This window comes from Dermacentor silvarum, chromosome 11 (assembly GCF_013339745.2).
Source record: "Dermacentor silvarum isolate Dsil-2018 chromosome 11, BIME_Dsil_1.4, whole genome shotgun sequence".
NCBI lineage: Eukaryota > Metazoa > Arthropoda > Arachnida > Ixodida > Ixodidae > Dermacentor > Dermacentor silvarum.
In genome coordinates this window covers 91,336,164-91,363,281 of record NC_051164.1, presented here as the reverse complement: position 1 = coordinate 91,363,281, position 27,118 = coordinate 91,336,164, and the positions used below count along the sequence as shown (strand labels likewise).

General features: G+C 42.4%; 1 protein-coding gene and 1 long non-coding RNA gene across 2 annotated transcripts in view; one reads left to right on the top strand and one right to left on the bottom strand.

Moving 5' to 3' along the window:
- The window catches only part of LOC119433530 (TBC1 domain family member 2B), a 189,230-nt gene extending 162,343 nt beyond the window's left edge, over positions 1-26,887 (bottom strand). The window contains exons 1-11 of the mRNA XM_037700772.2: positions 26,209-26,887; positions 23,729-23,885; positions 20,289-20,508; positions 18,779-19,020; positions 14,661-14,788; positions 13,949-14,083; positions 11,173-11,395; positions 9,325-9,431; positions 6,422-6,507; positions 5,725-5,821; positions 4,579-4,696 (exon numbers count right to left, since the gene is read on the bottom strand). Of these exons, the coding sequence (XP_037556700.1) occupies positions 4,579-4,696; positions 5,725-5,821; positions 6,422-6,507; positions 9,325-9,431; positions 11,173-11,395; positions 13,949-14,083; positions 14,661-14,788; positions 18,779-19,020; positions 20,289-20,508; positions 23,729-23,885; positions 26,209-26,582 (1,887 nt within the window). The 5' untranslated portion in view covers positions 26,583-26,887. The remainder of the gene's footprint in view (positions 1-4,578; positions 4,697-5,724; positions 5,822-6,421; positions 6,508-9,324; positions 9,432-11,172; positions 11,396-13,948; positions 14,084-14,660; positions 14,789-18,778; positions 19,021-20,288; positions 20,509-23,728; positions 23,886-26,208) is intronic.
- LOC125941370 (uncharacterized) lies at positions 16,375-17,957 on the top strand. Its single transcript, XR_007464206.1, has 4 exons — positions 16,375-16,638; positions 16,948-17,035; positions 17,102-17,161; positions 17,783-17,957. It is a non-coding gene; the product is annotated as an uncharacterized LOC125941370 (long non-coding RNA).
- Positions 26,888-27,118: the final 231 nt, after the last annotated feature.

Genomic DNA, 27,118 nt, shown 5'->3' with positions numbered 1-27,118 from the left:
TGTGTGGGCCTTAAAAATTGTTGCTTTGGTTATAGTGCGGTACCGCTTATAGTGCGGATATTCGCGACTCCGGCGACTTACGTTATAAGCGGTCTACACTGTATATACTCATAACGTATTCTTTCAGAACTCTGTTTTCATTAATTTTACAGTAAGAAGTTTATTATTAGAAGAGAATGTGAAAGTCAAAATTTTTTTAATATTGCAAGGAAACCCCAGTGCCAGCATGTCTCTGTGACATCATGGATTTCAAAGTATTTTATCATATTTGGGCCTTCGTGGCACAATAAAACTTCGTGAAACATTGCAAATTTCAGTCTTTTAGTTGCAACAAACTTTTTGGGACATGAAACAGACTTCGTTATAACTGGTATCCGTGCGCTGTGACTTAATGAACGCCATTAGCTAGTACGAGGTCCTGGTTACGATTCCCAGCCACAGTGGCCACACTTCGATAGGAAAGTAATGCGAAAGTGCTTGTGTACTTAGATTTATGTACACGTTAAAGAACCTCAGGTGGTTTCAATTAATACGGCCCTGTGGCAAGCCTCGTAATAGAATTTTAGCTTGTCCTGGTACTCCGATAAACGACGGTGGACTGGCCGTTTTACCTGGAGGGGCGGAGGCATAAATGTGAGTAGCCTGCACGGTGCAGCCACCTGGTGACGCAGAGCTTAACCAGACAAGGACAGCTAATATTGCAGTAACCAAGTGTATTTTACTTTGCTGCAGGTGTACATTTTTGGCAGCAGCACAATTACGCCACCGCCGGAAATTTACACCAGCAGCATACACTTCTTTACTGCAATAATAGCTGTGTTTGTCTGGTTGAGCTCTGCTCCACCAGGTGGCTGTACCGTGTAGGCCACTCGCATTCACACCTCTGCCCCACCGGTAGAATGCCCGATCCGCCTGCACCCAAATACCGGACACACTAAAACTCTCTAATTATATCGCGGTTATGGCCTCTAATACCCCAGAATTTTTCTTCAATAAGTGGTATTTCATTAAAAGCAGAAATGCCCTAAATCAGCCATATGGAGCAATTCTCCGGGAGCTTGTAAAATGTACACAAAAACAAAACTGCGCTTCATACTTGCAATACGACAGCATATTACTGTAGCGAAGTGAAGAAAGACACAAGTAACGAAATCGCAAAGATAAATGGGTACAGGATGTTTTACTGCTACTACAGACATTACTGCCAGCTGCGCTTGGTGCCTAGTGCAGGCAATGAGCGATGTCAGGCAGGGCTATATCAGTGGGGGATATCAGGTAGTCAGTACAGCATGCACGTGGCATTTAGGAGTTCCAGCAAAATATCTTCACTTCATGGGAAAGTGCCCTCCTATCTGACTCAACCAAAATTAAATTAAGCTCAACCACATGAGTAAGCAGCATTCATGATAGCTTCTTGTCCTTCCCGTGACCATCAATATCACCTTGACTTCTCATAGTACAGGCAACACTTCCCAAGAACCGTGTGCACTCCAGAGTGATAAGAACAGGGGGGGGAGGGGGGGGGGAGGCATTCTGCAAGAGTCCACTAAGTGGGCTGTCCATTTCAGCGCATGCTGGTTGGACGAACTTCGAGAGCCGGTGGACCGCAACCGTCACCGCTGGCAATCAAGCCCTTGCAATCAGTGCGAGCTGAAATGGACAGTCCACTTAGTGGACTTTTACAGAATACCCTCCCAGGAAAGTGTCCCCGCGGATTCTTTGTCATTATGTTCAGCTCTCACTGCAAATAGTGGCTCACAAGTTTCGCGTACATTCCAATGTCTTATTACTTCTAACTTAAAGCTAATTAGATTGGTATGGGTGCCTGGTCACAAAGGATTAGTTTCCCCACCTTTGCTTCAGCCCCATGAAAAATTTCCCGCTTCTTACCAAGTGGTGTTCGGCGCCACCCTATTTTGAATACAATTGAAAAAGCACATGCTGGAGTTGGGACCTTAGAAAACGTTCAGCGTCGATCAGCTTTTCCCTTTAGTCTCCATTTAAAAGAAGCGTACAGGACTCTTAACGTCGAGCAGCTGTGTTCAACCTATCGGCTATTGTAAAGGTCAGCAATGCGACCTTCACAGAGCAATCTTTTTTCTCTTTTTTTTTCTCCCACCAAGAACCGGTGTGCTGCACCATAGTCAGTGTCACCCTAAGACTGTAGTGACAAAAACACCTCTGCCAAACTGGAAGGGAATTTGCATAAATGCTCCAGCTAATTTCGTTCGCTCATTTCCGTCAGAGGCCAGCTTCCTTAACACCAGCGTATCTTGGGAAGCACGTTTTGGATCACGAAGGTACAGAGGGCGAATGCTGAGCAGTCTTGTGGGAAGATTTTTTAGGCTGTTAGAATTAATTGAAGTTGAACACACTTTTAACTTTCTTTTTCTCACTGTTTTTAAAGAGGATGTACAGAATTCTTATTGTCGAGAGCGGCTGAGTCAAACTTTCAATTGTCAAGATCGTTTCAGTTACCTGTTTCTCTAGTCTCCAATTTCTTTAATGTGTAAATACTTGTATTTTATTACTCAAGCTTTAGTTGCTTACCCTTGCTTCTTTTCTTCATTCAAGATTGTGCCGTATGGCAAACTGGTGAAGTAAAAACAAATAAATTCAGAGGATGTTCCCTACTATGGGACTTCCTTCTGAACTACAACATATGCATGCATACGACCTGTATTCTAAAATGTGTAAATACACCAAATAAAGACATCAGCAGAAATGTCACCTTCATAGAACAATATTATTTATTTTTATTCTTTGTAAAGGAGCACTGTGCAGTAAAAGAATGCTTAGAATAAGTTATTGCCTCAAGACGTCGCTGATAGTGCTCATGCTCCTGTGCGTGTTCGCTTGAATGCTGCCATTGATGTCACAAAAAGCAATTCCTTGAGCTGCTCAGCCCAGTAACCGTTTTGCTGTGGCGTTTTCCGCATTTTAAAAATTATTTGGCCGTTTGTATATGAAATGCTTAAGGCCTAGAATTCAGGCTAGCAGTACTCAATAAATAAAAATAAATTAAAAAATCAGCAATCTTATGTGTGACAGAATGCACAGGGGAATTGAAAACCACTTCTATAAGAGGGAAGAAAAAAAAAGCCACAGTTGTCCTTTAAGCTAGCTGGGCTTCTGACAAAACAGATTTGTACAGTCGCTCAGTGTTCTACAGTCTCAGGGACACTCGGAAAAAGTAAATTGGCTTAGACTGGCAATGAATTCTTTCTAAGCTCAGTTTTGTTAATTTTGCGGTAGGGGTTTGATGACTAGAAGAGAAAATGAAGGAGGCGAATGTTTTAACAACTTTTTTTTTAATACTGCTCTGAAACGCCCAGCAACAGTACGTTATTGTGACATTGCAGATATTGAAGTGCTTTCTCACATTTAGACAATTGTGGTGCCATAAATGTTATCGAAACTTGCCAAGTTCACTCTTTGGCTCCTTCATAATAGATGTGTAGTCCATCCTTGGCACTAAAAAAAAAAGTTCACTAGGTCCGAGCTGATGTCGTCAAAATCTTAAAGTGTCACATAGAAATGGTATGGGAACTTTAAATGGGGGGACCGACAATCAGTTTTTGTGGTACCCGTGTTTTTTAGTGCAAAGTAAAGCTTACCGGTCAGAATGTCCAATTCTAAAGTGGTAACGGAGAGAACATTGTGGAACATTTTTTATCAGAATTTTTCTATCTGCGATCGTGTTTATGAAGTCGTACGTTGCAAACATCCTGAAAACAGTGATAGCCGAGTGCCATAACGATTCTACGCCGGCATTGGTGGGAAGTGGTAGGATATGCCAGTACTAGTGCTATCCATGTAGTGCAGGCGGCACCCATTTGTGGCATGATTAGTCTATCACACTTTGTACCTCACAGGGAGGCCACAGAACCCCCAGGGTACACTCTCGCAAACTCGTGTACGTACAAGAGCACTCCGGTGCGCCGCCATGCAATGAGGGATGCCACAGCCCGCCACGTGGTCAGCATACCACTCTAGTACTACTGAGGTTTGAACGCAAGGAGGCGCAAGATACCGTTTTTTCTCAACTTCACGCCAATTTAAGATTGCATGCTGGATTCTACCACTGTAAATCATGGTCTTGACACTATCTTGTGACACGTTCTCAACTGTTGTCGGTCCCTTTACGGCGGCACCACCACCCGTCTTTTGTTTTGCATCTTCTCTAGCCTAAAAAGCCTCGCATGACAATAACAGTAGCTTTCTCTGGTATTGGAGAATGGTGGTCTACTAATACAGCTCAACTCATTTGTCTCTTTAATGTTTCTCTAAATGAAGTCCGCTGTTGGTGCAAGCAGTACTACAAGCATACATTTACTTTGTACCCTCCCGTCCCTTTCCCGTTTAGCTCTTCAGAAGGGCTCCTCTCATTACACAGAACAGCAAGTTATGCTGGGTTTTATTGAATACTTTGAAAGTGGTGATATATATAAATATTAATTCTCGGGTCGACACTCGAGGTCTGTCTGTGTGTGGATTCTCCAGAGGCAGTTTGTCAACACTTCCGATCCTGCACGTTCGCGTCCGCTACGTGCTTTGGATATCTCCTTGTGTTTCTACCTGCATGGTGCTCGAGATGTGCTCGGACTTTCTCTTCAGGTTCTCTGCCTTGGAGACGACGACGTCGCACTCCTTGCCCCATTTTCGGTTGAACCCGTACGAGTCGTAGACATCGTCACTGGACCAAAATATGACACAATTTTTAAGATGGATAATTTTATAAAGCACAGCTTACAAAGTGACCATTGGACGGATAGGCTAGAAAATGTGCCCATGCAAAAATATCAATAAAAGTGCTAGGTAACATACAGGTTTTGTTAGCGTTAGTATGCTTGTACACAAATTAAAAGTTGTCAATGTAATACAACACCATATAAATGCAATGGAGACATAAAAACCAATGCAAACAAAGCATAAGAAGCACAGCATGTACGATAATATATAATATACAGAAAAACATCTTTGTGTATGTGTCACATTTCGAATATTGCTCGGTACAGCTTATTAACTGGACATTGTCTTTAATTCTCAGTGGTAAAGAGGTCCATATTTACGCTCCTGCATATTGAAGTTGTCACTTTCCATAAATATTAATGGACGGGAGGCCAAAACAAAAAAAAAACAAATAAAACTTCATGAAGGTCGATTAGATCATGCAAACATCCACCATGAAAGTGAGACATTGTTTTCTAATATGCTTTGAACCAAGCAAGCAATCTTCCCCACCAAAAATGCCATGCCTTAGCTGCAAAAAGGGGGGAGTGGATCTGTCAGCAAATTCACAAAATGTTAAAATGCAAACTGCTCTTTGTTATGACATAATTAACGGGTTCAAGTATGAGAGGTACGGAAGTCTCGGTGACTCTACACAACAAGTCAAATGGTTGTGAAAATGTGCAGAGTCGGCTACATTTTCAACTGGAAATAAATGTGTTGTGCTAACCAGCATGAAACATGCACTACTTGACCTTCTTCATTAGCTCATTGGTGTGATGGTTATAATTTCAAAATCCAAGAACGAAGTGACAACAGTATTTGTGGTTATAAACAGGCATGCTGCTTTCTGACGACGTTCCAAAATACACAGTTCACCACAATTAGTTAACTAACATTATGTCCAAATCTAACTAAGAAAAGGTTCAGATCCGCTGGTGTACTTTTGACGTAGTACTACTGTAGTTTTTGTGAGTTCTACTACGTGCTTACCTAGTTTGGAAAGATTCCTGCACCTCCTTAGGAACAGTGGGGTCATGCATGGCTTCTTCTAGAAGCTGACTCACAATGGCTTGGACACCGGCTTCACCTAGATGAACAATGTTGCTCATAAGACATCAGTGGCTAATTGAACACATTATCCTTGTTTTGTTACCAATACAATCTGACAACAACCAGATTAAACACAGGTTCTTCAGAATGCGTGCGTGTGTTTTCATGTTTACTTCATTTATTCAACTTCTGCTAATGTTATGCTGCTGAGCTTGAGGTCGCAGGTTTCATCCCAACCGTGGCGGCCACATTTCTACGAGAGAAAAATGCAAAAATGCTCGTGACCTTACATTAGGTGCTCGTTAAAGAGCCCCAGATGGTCCAAATTAACCCAGAGTCCCCCACTAAGGCATGCATCATAATCAGATCTTGGTTTCAGCTCCTAAAACACCAGAATTTAATCAATTTAATTCTGCTGATTTGACTATGGGAGGAAGTGATCTGAAAAATTCTCATTGCTCATGATGCCGTAGCTGATGCCTGTGATCTAACAAACAGTGGATTTATCTAGTTTGAACTGTCTCGCATTCGACATCTCGCATCTCAGCCTACTCATTCAGCTCTTCAACCACTCCTCTGTGATTTGCTTCAGGGTTTTGTGAAAGTTGTGAAATCAATAAAATGAGCCCCCACTTGCCTTCCTGCGGGCTGTTGAGCTCTTTGAGAAGGAAGAGAAGCTTGCTCTGAGTCTGGTAATGCCTAGCTTCTGCGTTTGAGCATTTTCTGGTGGGTACATAAGAAAGAGAAGAAGAAAAATAAAGAGACCAATTGACACAGCTTGTTCGCTATCATCTAGACAAAGTCGTGGACATGGCGTGTTCACGTGAGAAAAGTGTTCTCTAGTGAGAACACGAGCGCGGAAGGGAAGCAGATTGTAATTTAGGTAAGCAAGTTGTACAAAAAAAAAAATGTTTGTGCGAGTGTGTTTAAAGAGAAAGGGGAAGGTGATGGTGACTTACACATTAATAGATAAAAGATAGCTGGGTGATAAAAATAACACGAAATGAAGACATGAACTGAGGAAGAAACAAGTAAACAGAACAAAAATGCTTTACTTCTTTTTTTTTTTTTTTTTTGTTCTCGAGTGACCTTTCAGACAACCTTTTAAAAAATCTAGTGCACATTTCTTGTTAAATTGTATACCAATGTAACCTACACTTATCAAGGGGTACAAGAATAGTTTTTTTTTTACCATTCTAGCTCATAACGGGCAGAAATTACTTTGTTCAATAATGTAATGTTTTTTTTATTATTATTTACAGGTTTACCATGCAATAGCTAGTAAGCTTATTGCACTCATTAAACATTCAGCTTTTAAATAAGAATTGATAATCAAAATTGAGCTTGCAGAAGCTGAGAAAACCTCGTCAGAAGGTTGCACACTGACCAAAATGAAACCAAACTGATAAAATTGCTGAAAAAAAAAAACAAGAAATTTTCAAACTTGTCCAACAAACTAAATTGCCTTACTTCACACACAAACACATTATTTTTCTTGTATGTCTACATTCGAGTGAAGCTCCGTGAGTATTTTAAATGAGGTTCTTTCATTTGCTGCAAAAACAATTCACAACTGCCTTGGCCACAGCCTCGAACTGCCTCGTAAGAAGCCGTGCCGCAGGCATCAGCTTGGTGAATGCGTTGCGTTTTTTGTTATGAAGGCAGTGTTGCGAAATGTTTAAAAACTTCATTCAAAACAGTTTTCCTATTCCAAGTGCTTTGCATTGCATGCGCAGTAAAAATGCTTACAGCAAGAAACCTGACCCTTTGGTGAACGCAGAAAGCTAGCTCATCGCCAAAGCCACATCACCGCAATTCTCGACTGTGACAACTAGCTTCATAACAAGGCACATTCTTGCTCTTCTTCGTCAAGAGTGATGACAACAAAGAATTTACTGAATGTTGATTCACGATGAAGTCATCGCCGGCCCCGCTGCATCGTTGTTAGTATGCTCAACACGTCCAATTTCCATTTTATGAATGAAGCTGTAGCAAGCCGTTTTCGTTTTTATACCGCTTGAGTCTGCTTTTAAAGTAATTCTGCAGGCTGCAGCATCATATATGGTGTCTCTTCAAATCCAGCTCTTGTCAAATGCGCGATCACTGCCAGGCAAATCTGGTGGCATGGCCACATCGCTTTCAGCAGCTGCGGGGCGATTCTGAAAGCCGTAAGACGACTTCCGCCATTTTTTTTACCATACTTATGCCGACTTAGAAACTTGTGAGCAGAATCTGACATCACAACACCCAGGTGTTCATACAGACAAGATGGCATCGCAACTTGCTGACTTGGGAGTGTGCACGAAATGAGGCAGATATGCAGACAGGCTCCACCAATTCGGAGGGCGCATCACGGTCACATGCACTCACTCTGCAAATATATTCATGCAGTAGGACTCCTCTCTGCTGCGATTTGCTGTGTGGATCATGAGTGAACGGAGGGATAAAAAGGCGGCTCTTTCGAACAAGATCAAGATGGCCGCAATAGCGAATGTAGCATGGCAGCAACCTGGCGCAGAAAAAATACTCATTTTTGGGCGTCTGCCACTAAAAATTCAGTTGGCAAACGTGATACAGCTATTACGGCTAAAATATTGGTCTAAAAGGTGGGAAACTTGCTGAGGTTATGCAGCAGGAGCTCTAGAATCCAAAAATGTGATTAAAATTTAATTTTTTGTGATGTTTCAATCTCTAAGACCTGCTTCACTCTTAATCTTTATCTGTTCAGTATGAACCAACTAACCCAGCAATAACCAATCATAGTTAAGTGTGTTGGTTGAGCATAATGAGGCGTATGATGTGCTGAAAGAGTAACCAATGCAACAGGCCCTGCCGTTCCATTCCATGCTTGTCAAGTACGTCATACAGTACACCTGACTGAAGCAGTTGAAATTATATTTGCAAGCTGCTTCACATTATTACAGGAAACCTTGAGTGCTCAGAATTCCATGGGTGAAATATAGCAACAACACTGTGCTAAATGATGTGTGCTGTCTTTGTGACCTTAGGCGACATGACAAAGTTGCAGAAGACATACGGCTAGCAGTAATGGCACATAAAATGCATACAAAAATGAACTTTAATACAAATGAACACATGCAAGTGACCTATTTCAGCAGAACCAAAGGTGCCTTTTGCGCATAAATCAAGTAGGAACAAGATGCATGACCTAGACAGTATTCCTCACCATAAGACAGCATGCATGAATGAGTACACGTACACAAAGGTAAGTTTCAAACTTCATCTGTGCACTATTTCTGTGGAGCCAATTCTTATCACTTTGTGATGTCATTCAGTTCTCATGCAGCATGCTGAGGAATGAGACACCAGTAGCCATGCTAGTCTCCCTAGCATGATAAGTTTGACTAGCCAGGCACACATTTAAACCTCAGAATAAAGCACACCAAAAGCTGTGTTAGTTTGACTAGCCAGCACATAACGCCTGTGAGCTCAGCAAAAAGCTCGCAAACACTAACTGCAATCGGCACAAACGTGTAAAGAAAATAAAATGCACAGAACGCAATTCACGTGAAAACATACATGATGAGCTGCCGTTCTCTCTCCTCCGAGTTCCATCGAAGTTCATTCAGTTCGAGAATTTCCTTGTTGAGAAATTTGTTCTGCACATGGAATGCTGCGACTGCATCCTAAAATGAAAGTTTATCAGAAGAAATGAAAAGAAGCTGTGAGGCTTTGGCATTAAGAGAGTTTAAAATCTAAACAACCATGCCTGAACCGATCAAAGACGAACTACTTCATTCACAAACTAGCCTCAACTTGAAACTCGACCTCAACTTTACTGAGGTAGTCTAGAGCACAGTGCCGCATCTGGTCTAAAGACACTGTACACCAGTACCATTTCCTGGTGATTCCTATGGGTAGCAGAAGTTTCTTGAGAAACACAGCTTTACTCCAATGCATTCATATAGACACACACCATTCAAATAGACACCGCTGGGTAGAACATTTTGGCTCGAAGTAGCTGTGGGGTGTTAACAAAGCTCAGTGATCACTTCCCTCTAGGGATGCCACTGCCATTCACTTTTTTGAGTAAAGGTGGAATGTCATCTGGAGGAACATTATAGAATACAGGAGTAAGAAAGCGTGTGATAGTATTCAGGCGGTGGTAAAGGCTTTACTTAGGCCTGTTTTATAACATTAAAGCTACTGTTCTTTGAGCCATGGCTACAGGCAGTGTAAAGCAGACAAGAACACGAGGTCAGGCAACACAGGACAACTCGTAGCACTTGTGTCTTTTGAACTTCGTGATCTTTTCTGTTTTGTGCTGCCTTTTATAGCCATGGATCTGTACCGACTGATCAGTGTTTGTTGATTTGCGAAAACAGCTGAACTAGACCAGAATTCTAAACCAATGTTCTGGCCAAGCACTCAGTCAAATGGCACATTAGAGTGGTCGTTTGAAAGCGCAACAGCTTTGCAGAGGTCGTGCAATACGAAAACATCAGTGTATTACACCAACAAAGGACTATACTACAGTAGTAGCGTCACTGCAGCTTTGTTGCACTATAGGAGCTTGCTTAGTGTTACGATAAAGAGTAACATTAGTGCTTTGTTAAACAACATTTAAAGCTTCAAAGGAGTGCTTAGAAAGAACTAGTCAAATGCGTCATAAAGTAATGTCGGAAGAAAAGCTTAATTAAGGGGGCCCAATAACACTTTTTGAACATATAATAAAGCATTGCCAATCTATACAAGAGGCTCCTGTGAACATCTAAGCCAAATATTAGTGCACCAAATGCAGCAGGGAATTTGCAATCGTGCCAAAAATGGAAAAAATCACTTGCTCTCGCTTACGCAATGTCGGCATGCAGCGTCATTGCAAGCAGCTGGACCCACCAACACCTATTCGCTAATTTCATGATTGCCGAAAACATTCTCGGTAATATATAATTAATAGTTTTGAGTTAAATAAATGAAACATACATATCTGCAATCTCAAAAAGACAAAAATTATTTCATCTTTGCACTGCTGGTCTACACATGACAGTTGCATGTAGCTGCGTCTGCTGCGCGTGGCCTTTGATATACTAGCAGCGGTATGCTGCGTAGTGTTGTCTACTGCAGCCACCATGGGGTGCCATCCTTTTGCCACCGAGACCTTTAACTTTTCGGTGGTGGGGCTTTGCCCCCTTGGCTTCTCCCCTGTGTAGTTTCCAGTGCACTAGTGGAGACTAAAAAAGAGAGAAAGCCACACAACGGTACGATGACTCCACTATACTTGAAGGATTCAAAAATGTTTTTGTGGCACGAGATTCATGAGACAACATTCGTTAATAGTGAGTCCAATATATGATTAGTTAGAAAAGTGTTTTAGGGCCCCTTTAAGTAGGGAAACAGGGTCATGAAAATGGGGAATGTCCGACTTGCCTTGAGTTGCTCTATCTCCTCAGCCATCTTTGCCATCTGGACTCGACAGGCGTTCTCTTCCGCCTGCTCAGCCTGCATTATGGTGGCCTGCTCTTCCTTTTTCTCTTCCTCAATGTCGTGCAGCTCGTTGGTGAGCGACATCAGAAGCCTGTCTTTTTCTTTCAGCACTTCCTGGTACAGGGAGCTTTGGTCTTTCAAATCATCAAGTTCCCTCTCCACAGAACTGCAGGAACAAAGAACAGATGTGAAAAGAAGGTGAATGTACGGGTGAAACCCAATCGTAGAGCTATGGATTTGAATTTCTTACAGGTGCAGTGAGCTGCACTGCTTAAGGGGAAAGCTCCAACGTGTGACTCACTCTGTTGACAATCTAGCTGCAATCTAGCTGCAAGATTGTCAGTGATTGAAGCTAGGCCAAAGCACTGCACAGGTGTGTCGAAGGGTACCAGCCTTACCATCTAGAAGTCGTCTGCTGCAAATTTGACCCTTGGCAGAGAAAAACAAAATTGCACATGCTTTGCACTTGTGTTTCCCTTAACATTGGACCACAGTGTACATTATACTGTGCTTAAGAAGTGACATAATGTTTCAACTCCTATATTTCTTTTTTCTGCATCAAATGAAGGCCAAAGCACTCTAAACCTTAGCAACAAGATAATGGCAAGCATCAGGGTGCCCTAAATAATTTGTTGTATTACTTGTTTCTATGTACTGGTTTTGGTTTTAGTACACAAGACGTAGATGTGACATGACATCATGATATGCTGGCTTGCTCCGTTCTCGGGATCACTGCGGCTGCCACACACAAGCACAGCCAGAAAAAAATGCATGCAGCAATCATTTTTAAAATTCTTTTACAGTCAAACCTCGATATAACGAAGTTGTACTTGCAGCGAAAAACTTCGTTATATTGAGAATTTTGGTATATCGAGGTTTCGTTAATTCAATAGAACTAAGATGGGGAAATAAAAATAGTTCGTTACATCGCAAATTTCGTTAAATCGAGGTTCGTTATATCGAGGTTTGACTGTATAGGCAATATAATCATACTAGCATTATTGCTATACAACATCAGCAAATTTTGCTTTGTATCGTGACGTCACTGCAGTTGTTTTCTGCAGTTCGCGCACACCAGACACGCACCCATGACACAGAGAAGTCTAGCTATGCTACCAGAGCTGTCACGCTAGCTTGTGTTCGGTCACAGAAGCTGTGAACGACGGTCCGATCCACTGTTAAAGAAACAGATTGAGAGGTGCGAGTTGGCCATCAACGCCGGCCTGCGCACATGCGCGATACCATTTCTAGCTTACCACCAAAGTTCCTAGAGAGTACTGGGATGAAGTTCGGCCTAGAGTCACTAGAAAAACTTGTCGACTCTAGTTCGGGCACTGGCTTCTGTGTTCCAATTACTTTTGTCCGTACCAGTGCATACTCTGCTCACTCTGGCCAAGGATGCTCTCGTGGTAGTTGTCTATCCAAATGTTTCACCTACACAGTCCACCATAAACGTTATGAGCACCAACTGAGATATGGTACATGTGGCAGCAAGTCGCCACGGACCTGGACGTAACATACTTCTGCACTGACAACAGCTTTGCCATGTTTTTCAACGCAGTTCGAAATTAGTGCATATGTGATTCATTTTTTTTCGTAGGTTCCTTACTTTCATTATGTTCCATATTTGCCCAGTTTTTTTTCTTCATGCTAATCTGTACTTGCTTTGCAGAGTCTCATCCTGTTTATTGAACTGCTCTGTTGTTCAAACTTCCTGGCTGTTTTCATTTGAATATTCTTTTTTTCTTTTCGGTGGTGTATTTAAGTGTTTTTCGTTCTTGCATGGTCTTAGTTATATAACTTTGTTGCGTGTTCTTCCAGTTCGTTCTTCGTTCTAGAATTCTATTTGCTTGGTTGTATGTTATCCTATTTATTGCGTTATTTGTTGTTGAAGCTTATTGGCTCTTCTGCCAGAACATTTCCTTGCCCTTTTGGTTTTATGTTTATGTAGGCCCCTCCTGCTGTGGCTTACAGGAGCTTGTAGTAAAATAAAAAAAGAATTGTGGAGGAATTTTTCATTTAAGATTAAATGGGGCTAGTTAGTTATTGTTTCTCGTTGTGCACGATTGAAGTGTAGACTAAAAAACAGAGACCACTCAAAACTGTGTGTAAAGGTGTTTATTTACAGGGTATGCAAGACGGGAAAGGTCAAACTCGTTGCGGAGCTTATTGCGCTGCGAGCAGCCTGAACTGGCCCATACGTAAAACACTGCTGATGCGCCTGACTAACTGGCACTTCATTAGATTTAAAATGCTGGTAACGTTCCTAGCTGACCGGTGGTTCTTCTTCGTTACATGTGTTAAACATTCATAGCCATGGCCGTGACTGGCACTGGCTAACACTCCCAGAGCTCTATCTATACGTATATAAGCAAATACAGAAGAAAGCGGACACGAGGGAGACCATCAGGGTAGCTTGGTGGCGGAGCATTGCACGCATAGCAAAGGATGCAGGTACGGCTGCCACCTGCGACAAGTGGTTTTTTCGTCCATGTTCATTTCCCTAGTCGTCTCTACATTTCAATAAAAGAGAACAGTAAACTTCCTCTATACTTTCTTTGGTTTCACTGTCTGCTGACTTCATGCGCACGTAACTTGCCATGTGGCTTCTCCTTCACATACTTCTCGTGTCTTTAGTCCCTGTTCTCTATTCTATGCGTCTGTGCACATAAGCGAATCTGTTCACTCGTATGTACCCAGAAAAAGCGTGGCCACTTACCATCGCCTGTTCTGCGTGCTTTCAAGTTGCAGCTTGCACATGTAAAGCTCATTTCTGAGCTCGAGAAGAAGCTTGTCCTTCTCGTGGAGCATCCGCGTGTAGTTTTCATTGCTTGAATTCGCATATAGCTTGATGCTGTGAAATAACAAAGAAACTGTTGTAACAGTGCTCAAGAGGGTAGCAGACGTCAATTGATGCAAACAAAATGTTAATACGTATCCAAACAACTGCGTAACCTGTGCTGATATCATGCTGAAACTGCTCTTGTCTTTAAAAAAAAGTTATGCATAAGGAGAATGCAGCAGTAAACAACAGTACCAGTACATTAAAGAATGCTAGTATGATGGATCCAGTACAGCTGCTGCACACGAAACACTGCAAAAGTGTGTTAGCTGATACAACTGACAATGTCATCCCAATTGCTTTCAAAGTATTATTGGCACACAATGAGTGATACTAGCTACACTTTGAAATAAGTGGTGATAAGGCATCATTGGTTTTATCTATCATCATTATCAGCCAATTTTATGTCCACTGCCAGCCTGGAGGCATCACCCAATGACCTCCAATTACCCCCCGCCGCCCAGTCTCACATCAGCTGATTCTATCTCTTTCCCACAAATTTCATAATCTCGTTCACATCACCTGATCTTTTGTCACACTCGGCTGGATTTTCCAATCTGAAGTATCGCACATAATGAGAACTGCTTACAGGGTCTCCTGTTCCCTGCTTCCCAGGTCCAGCTGTTGTCGGAGGACTTTTATCACTTCCTTGCTTGCCGTCAGTTCGTCATCTTTACACTGGAGCTCGTCCCGTAAGGCACTTGTTTCTCGTTCCAGCTTTACAGAGGAGTGACACGAAATGAGTGGACAGCACAGACACAGGGCCACATTTACTATTTTAGATTAAAGAAAACACATGAAAGTTGGGTTAGTTGGCATATGTTCACATCTAGAAAACACAGCACACTTGAAGACAAGGGTAAAAGGAAACAAACGAAGGGACAAGTGGTGTATATTGTGAAAGCAATACTCTACAAAAAAAGAGGGAAGGGTAGAGTGATAGCTGCACTTGTTTTAAAGAAAATATCAGCTTGCTGACTGTGCTGTGTCACTTGTAAAGTGCTTCAGTCACTTATCGCAGTTTATTTAGCCTCGCGATGTTAAAACATTCTTTTATGCCTAGAAATTTTAATTTGATGTGCACCCTGGAATGCGCAACTCTTTTATCATGGTCATATCTTCAACTGGCCTGGAATGGAACATTTTCTAACCATAACTCTAATCGGGAACAAGAAAGTAAATTATCGAAAAGCTGTAACCATCACTGCTTGGTGCAGTGTACCACTGTAACCAATGCTGACAACCAGCTTTCCCTACCATATTTCCTTAACGATTTTGACAAATTCAGCACAGATCAGAACATACATTAAATTTATGAAACATATTCTTAATCGTAATGAATTAATCTTTTTGAATAGGCCGTTTTTCGACTAGATAATTGACTCGTCTCGTAGCTTTTCTTGGACAAGTCATGCTGCCTATGTAGGCCTACTTTGAGAGGACAATGACTAGGAAGAGTATTGCAGTACTAAACTAGGAGCACACGTGACGTGGATATGCAGAAAAATTGAGTGGCGTTGGAAATACAAGGACATGGTGCATTCTGCAGCAACACATGGCACTGTCTGTTGTTGTGTGACCCCACGAAACACAAAACGTCTTAAAAACTTCTTGGAACGGCTTCAAACGGCTAAAGACGTCTTGGTCTACGTGAAAACGTTAAACATGTTCTTGGAAACATTATGTAGCAGGAAGTACGGTTTATCAAATATGCTATTGTGTTTCAGCAGTGGTAACATCCCACCTCTGGCGTCACCGGAGTATACATTGGTTAATGTCTTAGAGCGTCTAACTCAAGAACTTATTTAGATGTTTTTGTCAGAAAATGTGCGACATGCTTGGGCGTGCGCCGTGAAAGTGAAAAAGATTTAAAATGCGCGTGCCCGATGCTCAGCGTTACATTCCGTGCGACTTTAACAAGCCATATGCAATCCATCAACGTCGCATCCTATAGCCTTTCGCTCCTTTCTCCCTTTGGGTAAATAAGCAGAAAAATCCTGTGGGGTTATTTTCTTTGATTCCTTCCCGATCGCTGCGTCGACAACGTGTTTGCCATGCGGCCAGCAAAACTCACCCGTGCCACGGTGCGATGCATGATACGGGTCAGTCTGTCACACACTGTAAGATATATCTTACACCGTGGTCTGTCACGACAGTCAAAGTTTAGAAAAAAAAAAAAAAAACAGCCGGGCGCGCACGTTCACCGTCCTTGTCAGAGCCGTGCCTCCCTTTCCCTTTTCGTGAACAAGCGGTGACGCCGGAATTGCGACACCAGCTATCGTCGCCGACATCTCTGGCCGCGCGCGACAGATCTGACCTCACCAAGGGGCGCGCTGAAGTTACCAGCGCTTGCATGTAGGCTCCCTAACCGCGACTAGAGCTTCCAGGGGCTTTAACCGCGAGCGATTCAAAGGGCCATGCTCATGGTTCGCAAGCGTTCGCTCGCCGGTGCTCATGGTTCTCTTCCCAAGTTCTATTGAGTCTACATAGCGTGTGCACCGCTCGTGGCTCTTTTGGTTACGTTCAAGCCTTGACCAGCGCCTGCAGATACGGTGCAGTTCCTTACGGTACGTATATGTTTGTTTATCTGCTACAACTTGCAACTTGCACGCCACTTTTGTTTTTGCGAGCCCGTGCATCTTTTGTGTGTCCAGGGCAGATATATTTTCAATAGTGTTATGAAGATTTTGTGCAATTAAAAATTAATCCGCATAATTACACGTAAAATAAACATCAGGGCTGCAACTTTAAAGACTGCTGAGCATCTTTTGAAGTGTGAAGCAGGTCATGAATTGTAATTTTCTTACATTCTTGTCACCCATATGTCGTGTCAAGGTTTGTATGCTGTTATAAATTAGTTTTTTATCTTGCTGTAGGGCACATGTTGGAACGGAAATAAAGAGTTCAACGGTGGCTAAGCAGCCATATTTTTCAACAGTTGTGTGCTCATCAATCAAACTTAAGGTAAACATATAGAAGCATGCTAGGCTTGACTGTTTTGTTGACTGTCTCTTTTTATTTCCTATGTAGTTATTTTACTCTCACGGAACCACAAGGCCTGCTGGCTTCCATTGTTTTTGTCTAGTCAAGGTAAGTCGCATGGTTGCAAGCCAGATGTTGACTGTTCTGTTGACTGTCTCCTTTTATTTCCTATGCAGCAATTTACTCTTCACAGAACCACAAGGCCTGCTGGCTTCCATTGTTTTTGTCTAGTCAACTGTCAAGGTAAGTCGCATGGTTGCAAGCCAGAGCCTGAATGTATGCTTATTCGTTCGCTTTGTTTATGTGCGTGCACAATCTCTGCATTGTTTCCATACTTTTGGCATTTGACCATGTGTATGCTGCTACAAATTTGTTGATCTTGCTGTAGGGCATATGTTCTGAAAACAGATGAACAGGGGCCAAACCGTGTTTGTTTCGCACAGTTTCATGCACACCTAATTAATCTTAAGGTAAACCTGTAGGAGCATGCAAGGCTTGACTGTTCTGATAAGTGGCTTCTTTTGATTTCTATGCACCTCTTTTGTGTATTGTTATTTATTATTTGGCACCATGTGGCTGCCTGGCTGCCATTTCTGTTAGTCATAGTAAGCCAGAGGTTAACTATAATTGTATTGCTGTTGAAAATGCTTGCTGTTTACTGACAACTGTGGTGTTGATATATAGTTTACGTGCTTTTTGTTCACTTTTTTCTTCACTGTTGTATTACAGAGCAAACTTCTGTGGGCAGCCAGTGGTATCCAAGAGGGAAGGGACCTGGATTGCTGTGGTTACTGCAGCTGCGTCTTATTTTATGTGGTCACCTTTTCTACTGTATTTAAAAATTTTGTAAAATCATTCTGCGTGTCCTTTAATTTATTAGTCAATAAAGCCGCTTTCTCACAAGGTGAGGTTGTATTTTTTTTCTGCATGTTGTTATGCACATTTGATATATGTTAAAACATTTAATGCAAGTTATTATAAATAATATAATGTAATGCTTCAATTTATTTTTCAGTTCTATATAGTAACATGTGTACTATGAAGCTAGCATACGAATGCATGGTATGCTGAAGTGGCCATTAATTTTGCTTACCACGTCACTGTAGGATGACAATCTATAAATGCTGCTTTAAAGATGGCTTTAAAAGCCTGCATATTGTTTCTGAAGCCATTATGCTTTATGACTTAAACAATACGCAGGCTTTTATAGCTTAATTAAGAATTTTGCTAGACGTCCCCGGAATTCTGCTATAATTTATAACAGAATTCTGGGAACGTCTAATAAAGTTCTTAACTTGTTCTTGTCAAGATGTTTTATAAAAGCCTGCATAATGCTTCCGAAGCCATGATTACAGAATTCTGGGAACGTCTAATACAATTCTTAGTTGTTCTTGTCGAGATGTTTATTAGCCAACTTTTGGCGTAACGTTAGCACGGCTTACCTGTAGACGCTTACAGGCTGTACAGGCTTACCTGTACCTGTAGACGTCCACGGCTAGAAAATGTCTTCACCAGGACAGCTATTAGACTTTTGAATTATCCGTTCAAGACATCTTTTAGACATCAAATAGCTGCTTGTGTGTTTCGTGGGATGTCACACTGCATCTTTGTCCTTGCAGTGCTACTCAATTTCCCAGTGAGACAGACCGACTAGCCCAAACTACTGCATTTCTTAAGTTGCCACGCAACTTCCAACGTAAGTTCTACGTTCCAGACCCACAATACCTCTTTGCACTTGCAGCAGACCCCTTCGTGAAGCTTTCGCAGAATTGGCGGTGCCGAGGCGAACATCTCAGCTTCCACCTTGGGCCGAGCCCGAAAGGATTCCTGCAGCTTTTTCTTGAAAGAGGTAAAAACGGCCGGCGACTTCAGCTTGGTAGGCGACGATGGAATGTCATAGTCTTCGTACTCATAACTGTCCTCCTCTTCTCCGGTGTAGAAGTGGCTCAGTCCTTCCACCTTTCCGTCTGCAAAAGTTTGACGCCCAAGAAATGTCCTTGCATTTATTATGACAGTAGTACATGCTAGCATTGCAGGCACCTAATGGAGCTTATTACCTACATAATTCGCATAGTCAAAATCTGTCCGGGTCCATTAAACAAATTCAATGCAGATCAAGTTAAACAAGCTTCAAAAGTGGAAGTGTGACAGCTCTTTTCATATCTCATTCAAAGGAAGCAAAAACTGTTCACATCCTGTTTTGCAAAAAAACGAAGTAAGAAAGAAAAAGAGAAAGTACAGTGAAATTAGCGTTTTGGATGCCTTTCAATGCATTGCTGCTTGGTCATCGATGAATTTCTCTAAGAAACCGAGATCAAGAAAGAAGTCCACAAATGAAAGAAACTAATGTTGCAACGTACACACATTTGTGGAGCTACATAATGTCAAATATTTGAACAAAGAAAAGGAAGGGGATAATGAATGATGTACTAGATGGAAAAATGTCAGTTCTTGCATCATTCATCACGCCTACTTGACAGCATAAGAAAAAAGCTTTATCAGCCACTAGATACCCTTTGCTGAAATTGTCGCAGATCTTATCCCAATGGGTAGAACGGCTGTTGAATGAAAGTGATTAAGGAAGAAAAAGTGACCCAGAAAAGAACCACTATTCAGCTGTTTGCTAGAGCACATACCTACTAATGAATGTACCAATATAAGCTTACTTTGGAAAATATATTTAAAACTTTCAACAAGAAACTGAGATTGCCCAGATGCCAGTGCACTGAAGCTGTAACTTTTTTTTTTAAATTGAGGATGTAAACAAACAAAAAAAGAAGTTCTCACTATCAACTCTACATATAGCAGTTAATGCCTTTATATAGCAGAGCCAAAATATAGTTTTTTGCATTTTGCAAAGAGTGGTACAGCTTTTGTTTAAACATAAATTTGAGGGTACACCATCATCACTCATAAAAAGTAGCCCCAGGACTGAAGCTTTCTTCTAATATAAAAAAATGTCTGAGTATTTGGTTATCAGTGCCATGCTAACTTGAACTATAACGCCCAATATCAATAAGCACCACTGAGTTGAAGCATAAAGCACACAGTCGCCACACACAAACCGTCACATTAGGGCTGAGTCCCTCCTTCAAAATATGAAATGCCACAAATAAGCAAGTGCCAATCTACAGCTACATGCTTTACATTCAACCGTCGATGTCTTTAAAAGGATATAGCGAAAGCATTCCATAAACATCTTTTTGTTTAAAAACATACAAGAGTCAAAGCTCACCGTCGCCGCTCAGAGATCGTTGCTTCTTTTGAAATGATTGTCTGAAGTTGGAGAGCACGGAAGAGGCAGGGGGAGCTGGAGGCGACTGCACGGCAATGTGCTCTCCCACAACGGTCGTGGGGCACTCGACCGGAGATAAGAGCAGGCCTCGGTCAGACTCGTCGTTTTCGGACACTTCCTCGGCCTGCGGCGGCTTCTTGTGCAGAAGTCCACTTGTTGCCTGCATCGAAAATTTCACTCATATCTATTGTATCATGTACTCATCACGATAACATGAAGCAGACAGGACGGGAACTGTCTATTTCATGTTGCATCCCGTATTTAGCACTGCAAGTATGTCACACAATTCAAGCAACCTGATCAGGATAACATAATTGTTCTATTCCAATTACATTCCTTTTTGCGCTTCATCATTGTTCAGAGTGCTATCAACAAAATCAGCTGGCCATGAAAGGTGGATCTTAAAGTGGCATAGAATCGAGCGGAAGAAATGGCTACATTATACTGACCCTGCTAGCTCAGAGCTCAGCTCCCTGCAGACGAGCTCCGTTTTATTGCTTGGTGGTTGGAAGAAAAATGTTGTTCCTTGTGCATTGATAAGAGCAGCTGCATCCTCCAAAGACGTGTGTGTAAGGTCTTAAAATGCTTTAGCATAGATAGGGGTGCCAAGATTTACTTGTGTTTCAGAAGTAAATGTCAGTCATTCCTGAAATGTATGTTTCATCGCACAAGTGATCAGTAGAGACCGGATTTTAGGCAGATGCCTTTTTTGTTCCTTGCATTCCTATCGCCCCACTCTGATATATGAGCATGAATTAGAGGTCAAGAAGGGCTTTTATAGTGCTTTTATAGTGCCCATAGATGCCTATTTTGGCGTTTGTGCCTAAATGCCTATAAATGCCTATTTTCAATATCGGCGCCTATATGAACACTATTTAGCCTCAAGTTTCGCTTTTGAGTGCAGTTAGAGACCGTTATTAATGTTACCGGGCAACATTGACTGTTCGGAACTCAATGGGGTTCAACCTAGTCCTTTACCAACTCCCGGAAAACAACTGCTAGCAGCATTGAAATGGGACGGGCCGGCCAGCATGTGCCGCCGCGCTGACATTGCGCGAGCGGTTGACGAATGCGAAACCACAGAGAGCCATCAGGCGAAAGGAGAGTGAAGAGCAAAAGAAGAAAGAAAAATGTGATGTGCACGCCGCTTTTGTTTTGCTTGTAATTTACTTTTTAAGGTGTTCACCGCCATTGGGCGTTCCTTTTTAGCGTATGAGATCATTCTCAGTCACAAGAGGAACAATTTTGAATCCAAAAATCTGGAGTTGGTGGTAGTTGTTTCCACAATCTTCACAGTGATTCTTAGACTACGTTACGCGTGCTCTCCATACATATTTCTTCAAACATGTGCACTTCAAATGGGCCGAAGTGTATCTGGAAGTGTTGGGACATCTTGCCTGTACAATTCGGATAATGGCATTGTATATGAGAAAATTGCCAAGAGTTGCACCTAACAGTCCTCATGTAAGAACATGCTAATTTCTTAATAAATCGTAGTCTCTCTTGCATTTGTTATTTGTCTGTTTTTGTTGTGTCTTAATTTAATTGCGTCAGGCAGACATAAAGTATCGGTTTTTTAATCAGCATTCCCAGCTTTCAAGTGTTCTTCTTCATGCCTGCTACACTATGTGCGACGCTCGAGTACAGTGGCCATTGAACATGAATATGAGCAGTGTGCTATTGAATGAAGCCAATTGATCGTCATTAGTCCAGCAGTTTTATGGGACAATTGCACGGCTATGTTCAAGTGTTGGCGCCTTTGTGCCATCATAGACAACATTTCTTGTTTTCCTATCGTAGATATAGGCCGCGCACGTCTTCGTTTGAAATTATTTGCATTTATGTAAAAATTTATTGTGCCTATATTTACGACGTCGGAGGCCTAAAACGTTGTTTTATCTGCCTATTTTTGGCGCCTAAAATGCGCTTTTTAATGCCTAAAGATCCGGCCTCTAGTGATCAGACACATGCTATCTTAACAAGATAATGGGGTACAAGGCAAGTTTTAGCTGCAGCACAGTGGGTGTAGCACATTACATACATGGAGGCTTTCTGGGCAAAATGATGAATCAACAAATAAGCAAAAGATAGTATCGTAGGTTGAAGCATCTTAGAGGAAACAAATATTGTACAAGAAAGCGTACTGTATACATCTTTCTTTTCAACAAATGGTCAGCCCACACTACTTCCCGCATGAAAGGGCAAGGATGCGTTGCTTGCACACGGTCTAAGCTGTCTTTATGCATCTATTTAGACACGCCCACTACCTCACACTTCGAGGAAACACCAAAGTTACTCACTAACAACAGTTCACACAACGCCTAGAAGGTTACAACCACCACTCACCCTGACACGCCCGATGAATTGCAGAAAATAAAGATTTCAGTTCCTGGCTGTAATCCACGTCACCAGCCTCAGTGCCGACAGTGGTGACATAAACATTACTGCCACATCTCTGGGTAAGAGGAAACGGATAAGGACAGTCTGCCTGTGGCCAAGCACTCCTCTTATCTCGGGAGGGTCTTATCTTGGATACTGTTTCTGCTTGCAAGAATCCAGGTAAACCGGAAAGAAAGGCCGAGATTGTTAGGTCTACAAACTCTAGTTATCTTGGCTTGGCTGCATGCTCTTCTCAAGTTTCACTATGTAAGCTCATATCTCTTACCATGCTTTGGAAGTGGTCTCCCTTAGTTCTTGCAGCTACTATAAGTGAACAGCCACGATGCTGTTGAATGTGAGATAATGATAGCATCACGCAGTATTTGCAGCATGCAAAACAGATGGTGTGTTTTCACAAACATCACAATATGCCTTGGCTATCTAAATTGTTATAAAAGAGCCATGACACAAACATACTGTATGTGTTTATTCACAAAAGCCCGGTATACCATGTGACCGTTTATTTGTCTGTACTAGACCACCTTTTTAAAAAAATCACTCCAAGGTAAACATTTAATATAATTCCAAATGGTTCACAAGCACTTGAAACTAGACTAATGACATAAACACCAAACAACTATAAACAGGAGTCAACTAAACCTAATGTTTTGGAGCCTTTTCAACTCCTTTATCATGTCACTTCAGAACGCTGCAGCAGCCTTTTATTGACCTCGAGTTTAGCCTTAGCAGAGTCTTAATACATGAAAATATGTAAGCGTTGCAATATAGCTAACAATATACGTAATGCTTATACGGTAACACATACATATTTCTTGATTTGCCTTCTCATGTTCCAGGCTGTGCCTCAATTGGTGCTATATCATTCAATATTGTGCAAGGCCTTGCTCAATGCTTCACGTTGCTAAGGAACAAAGTTATTGAATGATGAAGCTAAAATGTTTTTTACATGAACTCTATCCCTTTAAAATACATGCACAAACCTGCGAGGATGAACATGTGTCGGAGACAGAGCGGCTGTGCTTGAGGTTGAGATTCCTCTGAAGGCTGTATGCTCGGCGATACCGCTGCAGTTCTTGTAACCAGTACAAACTCGCCTGGCGGTCTTTGGCTTCCAAGTGATACTGCCGCTGAGGCGTGCTGCAAAGAAGGTGTGCCGTAAAAGCAAATCAACACCACCATGGTTACTTGCCTCACACAACAACGGCCAGCAAGCAGAAGTAAAAACAAACAAAAATGAGCATACACAAGGACATATTTGTGACCAGTCATCAGAAGGTGTAGGTATTAGGTAATCTGTAGATGGTAGTGGCACTCGTCCTGTCTACATTGTTTGTGTATGTCTTAATTTGTGCCCCTCATCTAATGGTTATCATTTTACTTTTCACAGGACCGAGGTGAACCTTGCCAGCAAAGATCAGGGAGGTTAGCATTGCAGAGACTTGCAGAGACATGTGTCCCACGTAACTCATGTCAAAATTTAAAAATATGCACGCGCCATGTAACTGGACAAAGCAAGGTAATGTCATTTGCTGTCACTTGGAGCAAGTCAATTTACTAGTCGTGCAGCACTTTTTCAGGCTTTCTTTCAGGTTATAAAAAAAAAAAAAACTTTATGTAGCACTTATTGAGTAACAGAAAGCTGGATCGGGAATTTTTCAGGATGGTCTACAATGTTCTGACATTGTTGCTCTCAATATAATATTTGAAACTTGACTGATTAATAATAACTAACTATGTAATTAGGCAAAACACAAGAAATAGTCCGACTTGCTCCAAGCAATGGCAAACAACATTAGCATTGGCTCTACCCAGCTACGTGGCGCTAAATAACATATTTTAAGATTTTGGCACAAGTTACGTGGGACACATGGTACATACCGCAATATGACAAGTCATGCACAAGAATAGCAGTGCTCATCCTAGTGACTATGAGCTCAACCACAGCACTGCATGGAACTTTCATCATAATGCATGACCTGTGTTCCGGATATCTGCTCGTGTGAACATATGTTGCAACTACACAATCGAGAAGGCACCATTTTCTTTTTTGTGAAAGATGCAAGTTGTGAAACGTACACAACAAGACATTTCCAGTCTGTCGCACTTTCATTTGATCATTTTGTTGCAACATTTCGCCACTAGCGGTTCTGTTCCCAAGTACATGTTTTCCATAATTTCGGTATGTCCACACTAGTACACACCCGCTATACTTAAACCATCTATTAAAGCATGTCATGTAAGACATGTCACTTGTTGCTGATGATGCAGAATTGACTGTTATGCTATTTCGAGGTGCCATTATAAAGTCCCTTTAGAAAGTGAACTGCTCAAGCATAGAAACCTGTTGACAAATGCATAAGCCCGTCCTGTTCAAGTGAAAGAAGAGTATGCAAAGAGCTGTTAGTAACGTCTCAGAAGGCAACATAGTTGCATAGACATGCAAGCAGAAAAAGGGGTTATTTGATGATGATGCAGTGTTTTTTAGTTGTCCATACAAGCATCTCACCTGATCAATGTAAAGAGATCAAGTGTCATAAGTATTTGAAGCTTCTGTGGTTTATTGTTGCAAAAAGCAAACAAAGTGCTACTGCACGTTAAAAAAGTACATGATCTTGCAGGAAAAGTACTAAAGTACGCAGAAATTTGAGGACTCGGACGACTCTTGCTTAAGACGGCCCCTTTCTCTTTTTCTTTTCCCAGCAAGCAGTTGCGAGGTGTGGCTCTGTAACCCGTACCGATCCAATAAATAATTCAAGGAATGTAGGCGGGCGGCGAAGGCGCGTGAAACGCGATGGCAAACCCACCGATTGCCAAAGAAACGTCGAGCAGTCGTAGGTGTCGATGACAAAAAATGACGCATCCACTTCCCCGATGCGGCTTATATGCGCAGTACGACCGCACTCAGGCCGCAAAAGAGGGTACGGTTCAGTCCTGAAAGCCGTTATCCGCACCTGGGATAATCGGCGCAATACGAGTCGGGCGATCACTCGATACACAGTTATCGGTCGCGCCGATAACTCATTCACTGTCATTCTCAAGGGAGGCGTTAATTTCGAGCACTCGGCAGTACGAACACACGAACATCGGCCGGCGTACGCCTCCGGTAGCGTTTTTCTAAAGCTCTCACTTTTCTTTTTCTTCTTTTTTAGCAAACTTCCCTGTCCACATTAATACGGTATTGCAATCTGCAGTGCAATCAAACAGAGCAGTCAACTTCACGCTCGAATACAGCACGAGGTGTCAATCACAGCCAGATCTGTCGCAATGCCACAGCTATGCAGCAGGTGTGCTTCGAAAGAAGTGGGTTAATGACGCGTGGGTTTGCACTTGGGACCCTGTCAAACGGATCGACTGACAAGAAGTGATCTCCGCAAGCGCAACTTGCAGGTCGTCTGCATGCATTTGTGGATCTCGACATCGATCTCGACATCGCATCGCTCATTCCTTGTAAAAAACTCACCGGATCACAAAGACGCCCGGCTTCTCCCAGTTGGTCACGTCGAGGTAGAAACTCGCCGACTTGACGTCGATCTCGCCTATGGGGTTCGATTCGCCGGGCTCGCGATAGTAGTACAGCTTGCAGTTGGTCTCGACGAACTCAAACCAGCGGCGTTTGTAGACTTTGACGAGACTCGTGCTGCTCAGTTTGTTCAGGTATCCGCACAATTGAATGCTGGGTGCAGCGGTCCGTGACGACGCAGTCGGTGCCGTCGCCGGCGCGGACGAGGGCACGGTAGACGGCTCGCCACTGGCAGTGCTGCCGTCTTCGCTCAAGAGCGCGATCACGTTGTCACCGCCGTCTCCGCCGCTGCAGTCACCTTTGTCGCTGGCCATTTCGGGCGCATTCCACCGCTCGACAGCGAGCAGTGCAGGGGAGTAATCGGAGACGGACGTCGTCAGCCGAGGTAGCGAACGACGCTAACAATTCAAGTAGCGTTGGCAACAAGACGCGATCGAGGCAGCGCGGGGTCACAAAATTAAGCGTTCGGCTCCGGGAATCGTTTCGTCCTTGAATCCCGTTGTTTTGAGCGCGGCGCGACACATTCTACTCCGTCTGAAGGGAGCTCGGACCGCGCTACCGTGTCAAGACCCCCACGATCACTTTCATGTTTACAGCTGCGATGCACACGCCCACGTGCATCCAGTTGAACAAGCCGTTAGATCTGCAGCAGGTGTGCATCAGTTTGGTACCTAAAATTTTGTGAGCATGCTCTGTTATAAAACAAATACTTTTGAACAATTATTAAATTTGCTTAGACTAAAGTACCATTTATTTTGTACTTTCAAATAGTTTTTTTTACCAAGGACACTTTCGATAATGTGGGTAAGACTGTAGCTTTATTTTTGTGATTTTGTATAAAATGTATTTT